This window comes from Colletotrichum jinshuiense, chromosome 2 (assembly GCF_051148585.1).
Source record: "Colletotrichum jinshuiense chromosome 2, complete sequence".
Classification (NCBI taxonomy): Eukaryota; Fungi; Ascomycota; class Sordariomycetes; order Glomerellales; family Glomerellaceae; genus Colletotrichum; species Colletotrichum jinshuiense.
In genome coordinates, this window is record NC_139309.1 from 4,758,480 (window position 1) to 4,773,916 (window position 15,437).

General features: G+C 48.8%; 6 protein-coding genes across 6 annotated transcripts; 3 read left to right on the forward strand and 3 right to left on the reverse strand.

The window, feature by feature from the left end:
* Positions 1-240: 240 nt before the first annotated feature.
* On the reverse strand, positions 241-1,304 carry EsH8_II_001244 (carbon-nitrogen hydrolase; the record flags this gene model as incomplete). The annotated part of the gene is made up of 2 exons (XM_083264542.1): positions 241-626; positions 695-1,304. 2 exons carry the CDS (start codon positions 1,302-1,304, stop codon positions 241-243), a joined length of 996 nt encoding a protein of 331 aa, XP_083121864.1.
* A 2,029-nt stretch (positions 1,305-3,333) lies between these two features.
* Positions 3,334-4,077, reverse strand: EsH8_II_001245 (uncharacterized protein; the record flags this gene model as incomplete). Its single annotated transcript, XM_083264543.1, has 1 exon — positions 3,334-4,077. The coding sequence occupies one exon, from the start codon at positions 4,075-4,077 to the stop codon at positions 3,334-3,336; it is 744 nt and encodes a 247-aa protein (XP_083121865.1).
* Positions 4,078-5,228: 1,151 nt separating this feature from the next.
* EsH8_II_001246 (FAD-binding oxidoreductase) lies at positions 5,229-7,229 on the reverse strand (the record flags this gene model as incomplete). The annotated part of the gene is made up of 5 exons (XM_083264544.1): positions 5,229-5,533; positions 5,604-5,755; positions 5,808-6,160; positions 6,222-6,320; positions 6,378-7,229. The coding sequence occupies 5 exons, from the start codon at positions 7,227-7,229 to the stop codon at positions 5,229-5,231; spliced, it is 1,761 nt and encodes a 586-aa protein (XP_083121866.1).
* Positions 7,230-8,567: 1,338 nt separating this feature from the next.
* On the forward strand, positions 8,568-9,788 carry EsH8_II_001247 (uncharacterized protein; the record flags this gene model as incomplete). The annotated part of the gene is made up of 1 exon (XM_083264545.1): positions 8,568-9,788. The coding sequence occupies one exon, from the start codon at positions 8,568-8,570 to the stop codon at positions 9,786-9,788; it is 1,221 nt and encodes a 406-aa protein (XP_083121867.1).
* Positions 9,789-11,774: 1,986 nt separating this feature from the next.
* On the forward strand, positions 11,775-12,454 carry EsH8_II_001248 (uncharacterized protein; the record flags this gene model as incomplete). Its single annotated transcript, XM_083264546.1, has 2 exons — positions 11,775-11,955; positions 12,015-12,454. The coding sequence occupies 2 exons, from the start codon at positions 11,775-11,777 to the stop codon at positions 12,452-12,454; spliced, it is 621 nt and encodes a 206-aa protein (XP_083121868.1).
* A 771-nt stretch (positions 12,455-13,225) lies between these two features.
* Positions 13,226-14,183, forward strand: EsH8_II_001249 (aromatic alcohol reductase; the record flags this gene model as incomplete). Its single annotated transcript, XM_083264547.1, has 2 exons — positions 13,226-13,261; positions 13,314-14,183. 2 exons carry the CDS (start codon positions 13,226-13,228, stop codon positions 14,181-14,183), a joined length of 906 nt encoding a protein of 301 aa, XP_083121869.1.
* Between the last annotated feature and the right edge of the window lie 1,254 nt (positions 14,184-15,437).

Consider the following 15,437-nt stretch of genomic DNA (forward strand, 5'->3'; position numbering starts at 1 on the left):
TAGTAACAACGTATTATGAACGAAGAGACCAACGAGGGATTTGGGTTGGAATCGGAGAAGCTGGGGTGTGAAGCATATTCGAATACCATCAATATTAAGTCAGCCGGTTTCTTGAGGTGCCAGACACTTTTGTGGCCAAGTTTGTATTGAATACGATGATGATATCACGCAATATTTCTGAAAATATCATCATTAATCGCTCTAAATTGTTCCTAAATCACAAAATGCAAATATGCTCTCTTATAATGCAGGCTCTCCTTCCTGCTTCACTTCCCTCTCGGTCCCCTTTTGTGACTTGACCATTGACTTAATCTCGTCATCTACACTCAACCTCAAAAGATCCGGACGGCTATAGTGACCAGTGCAGTCTGCAAACATCTTAGCTCTGTGGATTGCATCCATGTCCAGGTCGGCGTAAATGATGGCCTCAGTCGTATCGTCGACGGGCTCTGTCAGTCGCCGGCCGTCAGGACCAAAGATGGCGGAGCTGCCACCTCCGGGCGATGACATGATGGCGCCGCCACTGCTGTTGTGCACATCAACCCCGTTGCTAGTCATAAGTGCAGTGCTGTGAAGTACGAAAGCGCCGGACTCAATCGCATAAGTGCGGGAGAGATTTTGGCATCCTTTATTCCAGTCAGCTTTTTGGGTTCCCACTGTAACGAATGTCTATGGTTGTTCGTGTATAACGTACCTTCTGCACTCATTGACCACATACCCGGGCCGCCACTATGAGGTGTAACGCTGGGCCAAGCAGCAACGTGGATCTCTTCCTTTTGTGCGATTGTGTTGTACTTAAGGAGGGGTTGGATATGCTCCCAGCATGCCAACGAACCGACCCGCGCAAAGGGCAGATCGGCGACGCTCTTCAAGCAGTGACCGGATGCGTCACCGAAGATTGTTCGCTCCATGTGTGTCGGCTTCATCTTGCGGCGATGCATTTTAATCTCTCCATCTTGACCGATCAGGACCTGGGCAATAAAGAGCGAGTTGTTGTCGTTCTCGGCAAACCCAAGGGAGACGGCGATGTTGCTCTCCTTTGCGCATGCCTGGATGGCTGCCATCTCGGGGGAGTTGAGCGGCATAGAATTCTTGATGTAACGAACATTGAGATCAAAATCGATAAGACGAGTCCAGATCCAGCATGGATATCCTGGGATCCAGCACTCGGGGAAGGCGATGAGCTGGGCGCCATTTGAGGAGGCCTCTCTCATGAGTTTGCATGTCTTCTCGACGGCGGCGGGCAGGTCAATCCAGGCGGGCTCGGCCTGGGTGACTGCGACTTTGACGTTGCGGCTTGCCATAGTGATGGATTTCGGGCAAAGTTTGATAATCAAGATGGGTAATAAGTGTTAAGTTGATCTGGCTGCAAACAACGAGATCGTCCGATTTCAGTCGACCACCGGAGAGTTTATATATCAGTCGGACGAATCCCTTGCTAACTACATGCAGACTGGCATAACCTGTCATAACACACTAGTTATATTTCCTGATAAAGGGAATGCCAAGGGGTGTCGCTAAGATCAGTTTGTCTTTATCAGGCAACCCCGGTTCCAACGGTAAGGAAGATGCGGGGTTATAGTTTTGCTAATCACTATGGAGTTCTTTATAGCATGGTAATCGTTTCACAATGCGATTATGATTGGCGTCGCGTGGCCTTCGCGAAGTCCATGTGGGCGCCACGGCAGTCGACCGGACGCGGACCGCAGACCTCCGCAACGATATCTGATCAGCCGACTGGGGGCACACGACTAAGTGGCCCAGTTGCACGGTCTTTATCAAATTGCATATCAGAGCTATCAGAGCTATCAATTTGAGGCTTACCAAACAGTACTACGAGGGCAAATTAGGAAAGATTGGAAGCGTATCTGATGGATTCTTTGGCGGGCGCATGAGCTGGAATAAGTAATCGGCGCCATGAGATGACTCGAAGCAATTATTCAGCTCGCTCATCACCCACATCAAATACACCCCCCAACGTATACCCCTGTCAAACTTGGCAGATCAATAAGCACCGCCCTCCCAAGGCCGATCAAATTGAGTACCCTGCGACCCTTTCTGGTGCAGTTCAAGCCAGTCTAGATACCCAACCCACTTTCTCTCCGTAATCTCACGCAGGTCGAATCCATCTTGACCAGCGTCGACTGAATATCCGTTCACACTCAGGTAACTGCCGAATCTCTTCCCCTCTTTCCACCCGTCTTTTTTCGGCCTCCAAACTTTCGTCTGACCCGTGGCTGCACCGTCGTTATCCTGGTTCGCCTTGGAGTCCTTGACCCCCAATGCCTCCAAGTCAACATCTGCCAACTCTCCCTCGCCCATCAAAATTAAACACCGCATGCCACAGTTCTTGCAGAAAAGAAAGTGCAGTTCTTTTTCATAGACAGTATAGTCGCCGAGGTCCTTATAAGGGTCGAGAGGCTTCAAGAGCAGAAAATCGTCCGGGGACGATTTGAGGCGCATGTGGAAGAAGCCCGCCTTTTGGCAGGTGGTACAGTTGCATCTGTAAAATTCTTGATGGGATCGCGGTGTCGTTTCTTTCAATGGCCGCGGCGGAGGCAGTGTGTGGGGAAACGTGAGGAAGACCACGTATTGCGTCTCGCCGCAGTGGCATGAGCCTCTGTAGGGCCTCCGGGTAGGCTGCTCCATGGCTATGAGAACAATGTTTTAGTCTAGAAAACAAAGGACTTTTCAAGTTCTCGATTCTGAGTTCTTGCGTCCTTGAGAGTTGCTGATCGGGCGTATCCTGTCACTAAAGCGCGCGGCATTTTGTAGGCGGGGAAGCACCAAACACGCCCTTCCTTCGAGCCCCTGCCTGCATTGCCTGCAGGTTGACCTTTCAAGCGAAAGATCTAACACAAGATGTGGCCTAAAAGTCGCAAGAGCAGCAACCCCACCTTGAGGTAGCACGAATAATGCAAATAATTGACACGGAAAGTTAACTAATAGTAAATTGTCTCTCTTAAACCAACATCTCATGATAATGTTAAAAGAAAATGACCAAGACCGCCACTCCCATGACGGGGTTCCTGCGGTTTTGCAGTCTTACATGTCTCGATGTCGAGATGGTTTCCCAAACCCTTCTCTCCTTTTTCGAAATATCAACAGGAAAAGAAATCAAAAAAGGTAGTTAAAGGTTATGAAATAACAGGACCATCACGAGTTCATGATTCTGTTCATTTCTTTCCGAAACGAAAGGCAAGGTGTATTTGCATTCATTCGTTGTTTGCGAAACTGAGGCCTCAGCAGGCATAAAGGCTCGGCTATTAGACGCTAATTAATCCATTGTTGTCTCCCTCATTATCTGCCCTGCCGTTGTGTACTATACTCCTCTCACCATGCTATCGGGCCATGTCTGTTTGAGAATGACGCAGTCACTCCATCAGGCCCCAAAGTTGCCAACTTGACGGCTTGAATAGACCCAAGTGACGCATCGTCGGGTCCATCATAGCCATTCATGTTGGTAGCACAGTAGCCAGGACAACAAATGTTGAATTTCCAAGAATCATCCTGTCTGAATCTCGATGCAAACGCCATCGCGGCATGATTGAGAGCCGCCTTGCTCGAACCGTATTCCATCAAACCCTTCTCGGGAAAGTTGAGAATAGGATCCGTCCGATTCGCAAGACTTCCGAGGCCAGAGCTAACGAACACAATGCGGCGCGTCTTGGTGGAGTTTTGAAGAAGGGGCATGAAGGCGTCTGTAACAGCGACGGAACCAAAGACGTTGGTGTTATAGACAGTTGCAAATTTTTGTCTAATTGAGTCGTCGGGTTTTCCTGCCAGAATGGCCGCATTGTTGATGAGGACGTCGAGATGACCAAATTTTGCTTGGACTTTTTCCACAGCCGACGCTATGCTCTCGTCTGAACAGATGTCAAGTACCAATGGTTCAACATTGAGACCGGCGGTTTGTAGCTCTGTGGCGGCCTTTTCTATGGCATCTTTTCGTCGCCCGGTCATGTAAACATGATAGTCTGGAAATTCAGAGGCCAGTCGTTTTGCAATCTCAAAGCCGATGCCCTGGTTGGCTCCCGTAACAAGGGCAATTGTCGGATTTGCGGACTCCTTGGACATAATGGCCGTTGAGTAGGTTTCTGAAAATAATTTTTTTTTGTGGATAAATAAAGTAGAAGCGCGAATCGATGTTACGATACTTCAAATCCGAAATTCTCGTATAAAAGTCGCTCTCACAAAATATACATGGACTTTTATAATGCGCCATTGCCACAACGCGAAGCCATGCACAGATGTTTATCAGCCTTTTCGCGTCGCAAATTTGGCTTGCATGACTTTCACATCCATTACAGGATACTCATTTCCGGTCGGAGAGGTGGCGGACGATGAGTGGGATCGCAGCGAGATCAAGCTCTTGGTTAAGTTTATATTGGGGAGTTTGAAGTCCGAAATTCTACTTCCCCCCGCAACCCCGTTCAATGCCGAAACAATGCTGCGGCCAATGCAGATCCATAAAACCTTCCATGCATGGAGTTATAAGCCTTTCGTCCTAATGTAGAGGCGGTCCGTGTCTAGAAGCCGGAGGTGTGGATGTTATTGGCCACCGCCTTGTGTTTGATATTGCATACTACAAACTCCATGATTGCGCACAGCCGCTGGGTGTGGTGCTGTCAGTGACGCTCCCCCCTCGGCGAAAATGAGATTTTGTCGCGTAGAAAACTTCCGGCAGGCTAAAAAAAGAAAGAAAGAAAAACATGGCCTGTGCGTACATTGTACGTACATAAATAAACACATACATCTAGTAGATATCGTCAGAATACATATACACAGTAAAGCTAGAAATCACAAGTATATAACAATGCAATTAGATAGATAGTCTACATTGCCTACGAGGCTGATGAATAAGTTTAAAAAAAAAATTGCCCATTGCCGCAAATTATTAGCAGAGAAATTGTTCTACTGATTTACCAAAAGCATAACGAGGAAAAAGATTGGGCCCTAACCAGGGATCGAACCTGGGACCTCTCCCAGACTGAGATGTCGTAGACAACCCTAAGGGAGAATCATACCGCTAGACCATCAGGGCTGATATCCTAAGCGACTCGCTTGGATGTTCGAATGGTCAACGTCGAGTTCTCATGAACGATTGCGACGATTGGGAAGGACTTTTCCTCCAGAAATCAACGTTGAATTATTCAAATCTAGCAGATGAATGCTATCCCGAAATGCTATCTCCCTACTACTATTACTACAAATGATTGAGAAATCTTCTATTTGATGTAGTCCTTGGGGATAGCCCACTTGGACTTGTCGTAGCTCTTGGGCCAGACACCGCTCTTTCCAGGCGCCAGGATACCGTTAGGGTCCAAAGCATCCTTGATTGTCTGGTTCAGCCTGCCAAGGGCATGGTTGTTAAAGTCGTACGTGTCGGCGATCTGGTCCATCAGGGCCACGTGGGTGCGGAACTCGCCCCAGCCGTTGTCCGCACAATCTTGGATCATGGTGCGGACCAACCACTGAGCGCGGCGACGCATGTCGGGGTTCTCTCTGTCGTATACAATGCAAACAATGTTATCTGTGTGGTTTTGTGTAAGTAATCATTCTCAATGCCGCACCTAAGTGAAAGCAATGTGGGGGGAACTTACGCATCTCACGCATGCCAATGCTAAGAATTCCAAAGTAGTCAAGCTTCGCCTCGGCAAAACGCTGCTTGGCCATAGTATACTGCTTCATGGCTGACTTTCCGTCAACCTTTGAAATGGGCGAGAAGGACAAGAAAGTGCAGTTGGGAATCCAGCTGGCGTCTCTATCAGCAATGTGTCAACCATAGACAAGTGCGGGATACGTACTGGTTCAACCATCGCAGCTCGTCCCAGGTTGGCAAACCCCTCATGGTGTCAGCACGGCAGTGCAGGGTGCTAAACTCTTCCTTGCGGTCCTCAAGCAAAAACCAGCGGCTTCCAGGGACCTTGGTCATTTCTCGCTTGGTAATCTCAAGATGCGCCTTGCGGATCGGTTCAGGCCCGTAGGCGGCTCCGATATAGACCCAGCGGCCCAAGTTGATCTTTTTAGCCGCCGCATCTAGCTGCTCTTCTGTGAGAGGAACATCGATGGGTCCATCGGTGTACTCTGTGCGTGGGTAGTAGTGTGCTGCGTCTAGTGAAACGTGACGAAGACTGGCAGCGTTTTGCAGAACCATGTTCTGTGTAAGTCGTGTTAGCCGTATTACGACTTTGAAAACATTGATTGCGATCAGTGCTTACCACACGGAGCGGCCGGATAATGTCGACAACGGCTTCGAGATCCTCATCGTTCTCATAAGTCACCATGAAAGGGGTGATGCCCGGAGGAGCAGGCATGAGCTGTTCACCAGTTAGCTTGACATTTTTATCGCCCAATAAGTGACTGATTCAACTCACCCACATGCCCATCTTAGTGATGATGGCATTGTTGCTCTGAGAGAAGATGCCGTCATTGATTGGACCAAATCCGTAGGGGAAAAGCTGCCAGCATTCATTCTGGGCCTGGTCCTCGGGCGGCACGCCCTGAGCTGCCTGAGCGCGACCCTCGGGGCTCTGCATGGCACCCATGCCCGTGCGCACAACCTCGCCATTCGCGAGCACAACCTCCATACCGCAGTGCATCATCCAATGATCACCATATGGTGTAAAGCCGACACCATGATCCAATGCGTTTCCGATCATAGAGCCATAGCCAAGCTCAGGCGAGTCCAGCCAGACCTTATCGCGCAGGCCGTTGTCGTCAAGGTACTTCTGCATTTGTAGGTAAGTCACACCGGGCTCGACGAGGCAATAGCAGTCTTCGGCGTTGACTTCGATAATGCGGTTCATGTGTTTTCCCAAGTTCATGACCAAGCTTCCCGAAACTCTCGGAGCGGCGCCGCCATATCCAATGTTATGGCCTTTGCTATAAGTCCATACAGGCACGAGGAAGTCGTTGCAGAGCTTTACAACAGCTTGGATGTCGGCCACATTTCGTGGGTGGATGAGTGCACTGCCAACGAACTCCTCTCGGTCGTATAGATGGTGCATGTCATGCGTTTGGCAGTCAACTGTGAGGTAGTCGCCATCATCCAGTGGTGTGTCTTTGGTTATAATTTGAAGGTTCTCCTTTCCCACTGCCTTCTGGAGACGGAATGCAAAATCTTGGAATTTCTCGACAGAAACTCCAGGAGGAAGAAACCGAGGGGCTGGTGCAGCGCCACTAGAGGCGTATGGGCCGTTTTCTTCGTTGGTAACGCTGGGTGCCATCGTGCCGTCTTGTGTTTCTGGCTTGAAAACGAGGTTGTGTAGATGTGTGTTTAAAAATGCAAAGTGCCAAGTTCTAGATGGTTATAGAAAGGAAATATGAGTGATGATTGAAATGTATTATATATGATGATGGTGGAGCTTTGTAGAAGAGAAGCAGCTTATTTATTCATGTTCCCAAGAAGGTCATGACGTCTTGGAGCTCTATAGTTCAGGAGCTCAGGTGCTCACCGTGAGCTGTTCACGGACACCGTGTAGCCACGGACCTTCGGCCTTTTCAGATCACCGCACATTCTGTCGTCCATCGAACACGACCTGTCCGGCATCAAAGACTCCTCCGCATCAGGAGGTCCGCTTTTGGAGAAGTCAACTCTCTTGGAATTACTGAAAATGGCTAGCTACCGACGTATCAAGCTTCATCGAGTCCGATGGGAATCTCCGAATCAACATGGCTTTCAAGTTGATGTATTGGGGTCGGCACCGTGGAAACCACCAAATACGGACCACCGGGTTGCGCGGAAGAGCCGGAGTATAGTAAGTTTAAGAGCATAGCTGCTCTGGCCTTCCGTCCGATAGTATGAAATGTCTAGAGTTGCGTTCAACCTAACAAACTCTGTCTCAGCCCACCACAAGTTTTACTGGATGATAATGAATTGTCGCTGGAAGGAAGCGACAATTGGCTATCGTCGCTCGCCTTATACAGAATCTCGTAAAGTAAATGTTTCGCTGACGAAGTAAAATCATATGTCACCGTGGCTTTTCGTTTCGCCTGATCTCTACTTGACCAACCAACAAGGCTTCCCTTACTTGCTTTGAACCTCTCCGCATTACAATTAAGCACACAGCACACGGGTATCTAAGCTTGACAGAAAATGAAAGGCATTCCCTTGTATCAACTCCAAAGTGCAAGCCTCGCGATGAGTAAATGTCCGTCAACTGCCACCACATCCATGCGAATCTGACGCATTACAATCCAGGATGTAACGGCATTGAAGTGACATTGTCGCGAGTTGACACCAAACAGAGCCAGAAATTGGCTCCTGCATCTCAGGCAGGTGTCAATCCTATGGATGGTTTTCATGGATGAGTCCGTTCGGAGGCCGAATACTGTAACTCAGCCTGCAATGTCTTGGGAAAAGTTCGCAGGGCGGGTGATGACATTAGTTTTCAAGGAGAAATTCTAACATCCGTTGAACGCTGTCCATTAGAATTGCTTGACGGCCTAGCTGATGAACCTATAAAGTCAACACCATCCTACTAGCATTTCATCTGAGAAAACAAGCAATTCGGAATCTTCATCTCATTCTACTCGAGTCTTTATTTTAATAATTCTGATCCAAGATGGCACCAGCCGCCATTTACAACGCAGCAAAAGATGACCTCCAGGCACCACTGAGGTCACCGGACAAGTTCAATGCCTTCTCGTCAACGGTCAACGAAGGCACAATTCCAATCGATCCTCCCCTAAACCCAAAGCACAGGTGGTGGTGGGACAGGTGCGCACCGCTCTTGAACAGCCTGCTCAACGGTGCTGAGTCATACACGCCTGAAGAGAAGGCAGACCACTTGCGCGTCTTCCGCGATGTTGTTGTGCCATCCTTTGGAATCCCAACACCCAAAGCCAAAGTTAAGCCGCTTCTTACCTATGATGGCTCTACCTTTGAGCCGTCTTGGAACTTCACCAAGGGTGATGACGGGATTATTCGATATACCTTTGAGCCACTTGGCGACTCTGCTGGTACAGCCGAAGACCCTTTCGCCGGAGAGATTGGTGCGGCTATGATCCCAATTCTGTCACAAGTCTCTTCCGGTGTCGATATGCGGTGGTACAAACAAATCTTACAACAGTGGTTTGTCACACCTGAGGAGGCCATCGCCGCTCGTGAGAATATGCCGCCCTTTGTCGAGCGCATACCGCAACTCTTTCTCGCCTATGATATGAAGCGCTCACAACGTTTCCTCAAGGCCTACTTCTTCCCAGTTCTCAAGCACTTCGCAACAGACACCTCGACATCGGATCTTGTCTTCGACATGATTCCTAAGTTGCAGCCCTGCGGAGACAGGCTTGCCGCGTCTGCTGAGAAACTGCAGAAATACTTGTCAGCCTGCAAGGAACCTTGCCGGGTTGAGATGATGGCCATCGACTGCGTCGATCCCAACAAAGCCCGCGTCAAGGTTTACGCTCGGACAACGTCAAATGCAAAGTCCGTGCTCGCAGACGTCTTCACCCTCGGCGGGGCCCAGACCGACAATGCGACAATGCTGGGTCTGGAAACTGCGGAGAAGGTGTGGCATCTTCTACTAGACGAGCCTGAGGGCATGGGCCCGAACCAAAGAAAGGATGCTTTCGACATGCAGAACTTGCACAAAGGCATATGTTTTGCCTTCGAGCTAAAACCAGATACGGAGCGTATTGACATCAAAGCCCACTTACCATGGAGTCAGACCTCGCGGAGTGATGCTCAGACTGTGGAGAACTTCACACAGGCTCTGAGAAACCTTGGATGGGATGAGTCTGCCAACAAGTATTCGAGAGGCGCAACTGAGACTGCCAGGCTGTGAGTTATCTGTTCATTATCTTCGGGATCTTTCAGCTAATCAAGATCGCAGGCCTGGTAGGGATTACTCCAAGCCTGGTGGCTTGTCGTATGTCTCGTACAGCTACAATGAAAATGGGCCCTACATGTCTTCCTACTTCTCTCCGAAGGTGCAGGGAAATTGATGGTTTTCTCAACAATTTTCAAGGCTTTGCTACAGGTCGAATGGTTAAGTGGTTGTTTTGAATGGTATTCTTTCCCCGGAGAGGGGGGGAGAGAGGGGGAGAGAGGGGGGGGGGGGTAATGGAGTTCCTCTACAGGTCTACATAGTTGGTTTTAGTGCTCAAGAATGATACATCGCGATGATTTATTTGTTGCTCAATAGTTTGGATTTCATGGTATCATTTCTGTTTTAATTTTAATTATCAATGTCACCAAGGCAAATTTCGCCGCCACTGTTAGGAAGTCAGGGATCGATCGTGTCAATGCGGAAGTAAACTAGAAGCCTCTGACCAACGTTCACCGAGACTTCAGCAAGCTCTTCATGATGCAGGAATTACTAGCCAGGTCATTGGGCAAAGTATAATCTGAAATGTCAGTGAAAACATAACGATATACGAACCCTAAATTCCTCTGTCCTCGCTTCTCGGTTCTGAGCTCGCCTCTAGTACGAAGTGGTCTGGCAACAGAAACGGGAGACGCACCAAACTAATGTGGACGAGAGCCTCGTTTTCTCGGGTTTCTTCAGGCTCGACTCAACTCTAAGACCTACTCAATAGCAGGCGGGTGCCTTCAACGGTTGCGGCAAACCGGAGCGCGTAATATACCCGATGTCCGTCTTGTATCTCGGGAAAGGCCGAAGATGCGACTTCAGATTCGATGCAATAGGGCATTTGCCGCGGAAGGTTACATTCGTCCGCCCGATTACCAAAATTGTATCTCAGGCGCGGTCAAACTTCGGCAGCCGCGTCAGCCGGCTGCGCAGGTTTTACGGAGCGGCTCAATAATGCCCGATATGACATATGCGAAAGCGACAAACGAGGGCGTAAGGCAAAATCTGTGCCTCGGAATCCCGAGTTTGTTTCCTAATACGAACGACTTACATAGTATTGGGCAAAATAACAGTTGGCGCTTAGGCTGTGAGGTGTCTGGTCCCTGCGTGTATGTGCCTCGGAGAGTTTGAAACGGGCACTTTGCGGACATCCTTCGTCGATCCCCCACCGATTTCCCGCTTTGTCCGGTACGTTGTTTCAAAGCATCGGATGCCCCAGAACGGCAATTTGCTCTTCCTGCTTCTTAGCACTAAGTCATGCTTACCTCCACGTCACAGCCACATGCTGCATTGCATGCTTGTAGCTTGCAGTGGGCTTCTGACTGGGCTCGGATCTTTCTCGACCCTCTTGAAGACAGCTGTAGCCCCCGTCAGTTCATCTGAACTCTCAAATAGGCTTGAAACCTCTTATTCGGTATGTCTTTCATTTGGCAGTCCCGTCGCAGACTAAGAAACACCACGGTAAAGCTAAGGCCCTGTGTTCGCAATAGCGCTAACACTGCCACGCGTGGGATGACGGGACAGTGTCCTTCCAGAATATTACCTCATCTGGGAACCCCGCAGGCGGTACAGAAACAATTCCGAGTCCGTTTAGCATGACATTGACGTTTGGGCACAGGCGTGCATAGCCTGACGTGAAGCAGCGGGAGTGCTCCAAAGCGGACATGGAACGTGACACTTGACCGAAAGCCGGTGGACCGCCATGTTACTCGTTGTGATCCCATTTTCGGACATGCCCCTGCGAACTTCATGCATCACCATAGCATCATGGTTTAAGGTAAAGATCTCGCAAGACACGGGCCTGCATTTATTGGTATATAATCGAACGCAATCACCCACCATTAGACTTCTTTTTTCTATCTTCATCACAATCATCTATACAAACCAACACAACAATCAATCATCTACAATCACCTTTCAAGCTTTTTAAACTAATCTTTAAACTAAACAACTTTCAAAATGTCTGGACCTCCTGCCACCGGTGTCACTGAGCGCATGATCATCCCCGTCAAGGGAACCAAGGCAGACTGGAGCGAGCCTCTCAAGGCCTACCTTCTGGCTCTCAAGACCCAGGACGGCTACCTCCGCACTCGTTGGGGACCTTGGTCTGAGAACGAGCAGATTCTCGACCTCATTTCCGGTATGCAAACATTTCTTGATAATCCAGACTGTGTCTGAAGCCCATCTAACACTTACCAGGCTGGAAGTCCAAGGAAGCTCGCGACGCATTCTTCGCCTCTTCGGAATACTCGACCGCCATGAACAACTTCAAGACTGTCATCACCGGCCCCGTCAAGTCATACTTCATCAAGTTTGTCCCATACGCACCCAGAGCCGCCATCGACTCCCCCATCGCCGAATGCATCACCATCAGCGGCTCTACCAAGTCCGAGGATGAGCTGAGGGCTATCATCGACAAGGCCCGCAGCATGGACGGAATGAACGACCTGGCAAGCGGCTTCTCCACCGAGGAAGTTGACGGCAGCAAGGTCTTCGTTGCAGCTTTGGGATGGCAGAGCGTCGAGAAGAGCAGGGCTGCCGACAAGTCTGCTTACATCCCCTCTGATGGCAAGGTTGAGGTTCACCACGTCAACTTCCACTACCCTATCAAGGGCTTCTCTGTTACCAACACCCACTAAGCAAGAAGCTTGGGAGTGTTTGCTTGGGATCACTAGACGGGTTGCTGGTCGATAGCGATAGTCCGATGTCTTGCAATTAATATTCATAACTAAACCGCATGTGTACTGTGCCAAGAACCTTCAAATTCAACTGCCTGCGTGACTCGATGACTTGAAAGATCCTTCGCTAAACATTAGTAGCACTGAGTAGCTTTGACAAACTATCTTTTAATGGGGCATGCGGATGCTCGGAAATATCACACCTAATTTGGACTAAGTTGATCTATAGCGCACGTATTCCCGCTCCCGCAGACGGGTGATGACATGAACCGTCAAGAGCCGCCAAACCCGGAAGAGATCAGACGGTCTGAGACAAGGCCGCGTTTTGGTGTGCTTCGAATTTCGAAAGGACCGCATTGTCTTAACAGATCGCTAGCTAGGACCGGAGAGTGGTATCAGCGCTGGGGAACAAGGTTCTGCTCGGACTCCAAGAAACGGGATTCGTTCCCCAGGCCGGGAGTCCGACCCAATGGAGATGAATTACCAGCAATCGAAGACTTGGTATACGACAACGGCAATAGCTTAAATATGACTTGAAACCATGATATCCGACGCGGATTATGAGCCTGGCGGATTGACGTCAACGTATTCCGGTTATGCCAAATTCCAATGATCAGAGAAACCCGTGCGTAACCCAAGAACTAGATAAATAGGGCTTCAAGGACTTGGAAAAAGAAACGTCGTTGAAACTTCAAGAAGCTACTTTTACACCTGTCCTACTTTATATACATCATGGCACCGAAAATCAAGAATGTGGCCCTTGCCGGTGTGAGTTTATAACGTATTATGTACTTTGACTACGAATCACTGACTGTACTAGGCAACCGGCAATGTTGGCAGCGCGACACTGAAAGCCTTAATTGCGGATGGGTTCCATGTCACTGTTTTAGCTCGCAAACAAGGATCTTTTCCCGATGGAGTCGCTGTAAAAGTAATTGACTTCAGCTCTTCCGACGCATTGAAGGAGGCCCTGCAAGGTCAGGACGCTTTTGTGGACTGCACTCTCATCCATGACGATACCCCGACGAGAATGATTGATGCCGCGGCAGCCGCCGGGGTCTACCGCTACATTCCGTCGGACTTCAGCCTAGACTTCAACAACCGCAGCGTTAACGGATTGCCTGTCTTCTTCAAGAAGGATATGAACGATAAACATCTGCTGCAGAAGTGCAAAGAGACCGGCATGACTTGGAGCGTAATCTGCAACGGGGCTTTCTTGGACTGGAACTTGCGTACCGGTTTCATGAATGTCGACATCTATAACAAGAAGGTCGACTATATTAACGATGGAGGAAACGTTCATGTCTGGACCACGCTTGAGGCCACCGGAAAGGCTGTATCAGGTGCTCTACTTAACGCCGCTGAGACTGAAAACAAGCCGGTCTATGTGCACTCTGTCACCAAGAGCCAGAAACAGATGGTTGATCTCTGCAAGGAGGCTTTGGGATCTGATGGCTGGCAGGAGTCAAAATCAGACATGGAGCAAGTGTTTTCTCAGGCTTTGAAGGAGTTCCAGGCTGGCAACTTTGGCTGGAACGTCTTTGGTGACATGATTCGTTACGCCAATTCGAGGCCTGACTTTTCTTGCCCTTGGCCCAAGGATGACAATCCGATGTTGGGGGTCAAAGAAATGTCAGACAATGAGGTGAAGGAATTGATTAAGAAGATTGCTGCTGAGCGCAAAGCTTGAGTTAGGCGTATGTCTAGAACACAAAGAAGCCCAATAATAACACATTCAAGATCATGTTTGCTTAAGTTCCAAGTGGCTAGCATAAAAGCCGATGACCCAGTGAATCTACTCAAACACCTAGGAACAATCAAGCTCAGTCTTGGCTTCCATTTTGTGTATTGAAAATATCTTGAAACTGTTCCTCGTCACACAACCTACCTCATAATTAGACGAGCTTTAACTTGCCTCTGATTAACTGCCAACATATGAGCTGCCGTCATTGTGACTTTGGAAATTCTTTGCACTAACAAGTCATTGATTCTTGAGATCCCATTGCTGGAGTCAAGAACCCTTTTTCTACCAGGGAAGGGTTCCTGTTGGTATCACAGGATACCCGTACGGGTGTTAATTCAAGCGTAAACAAGAGGTCAAAACTGGTACTGTATTCTGTATGTGTATAGAAGAGAAAGTAGGTAGGTTGGCAGCAGCAGCAGTGGTGGAGATATTGCTGTAGGCAGCCCGGAGGTTGAATCTCCGGGTTCCGCGGCCGGCTGCTGCTGCTGGCTGGCTCCCTCTATTCCGATTGAATAATCCAACAGTTCCTTCGGCAGCAGTTTAATTTGAGTATTGATCAATAATTATCTGTAGCTCATTGTTGATGGGCACTCTCAAACTAAACCAATAGTTGATACTCATGAAATATGATAGACATTAGGCTCTGGTAAAGGATTTGCGCTCCATTATAAACTGAACCAGTTGAAATACCCAAGTCTGGGCTCATTGGCCAATTCGGGCACATGGTCACAACCCAGGCGGTTTGTCGGCCGGGAATACCCCTTCACCTGAAGACATGATTTGGTCAAGATTTTCAAGCTACCTCAGCGGCGGAAGAACTCTTTAACTTGCGCAATCTAAGTAGCATCAAAGCATTATTGATTAGTGAAACCGCCCGACTGATGTATCAGCAGTAATGGCTGGTTCCCAGAAAATCCGGTGCCTCTGGGAATAAGAGAGCTCATCTTTGAATTTAAATCGTAAGCTATTGTGCTAAGAGGTCAGGAAATTTGCCAAAGACGCTTAGACATATAGCGTTGTACAAACATTACCATGATTATCTTTCTCGGGCCGACAAATGTCAAGCAGTCTGCCCACAACGGACAACTTCTCGGTCTGTAAGGATACCACCTACAGTATTGGGAAATCCACGTGTCCAAAAGCATGTCATGTAATCTTTGAGTCATCGTATATTCAGAATTTTTATGGTTTGTTAAAACT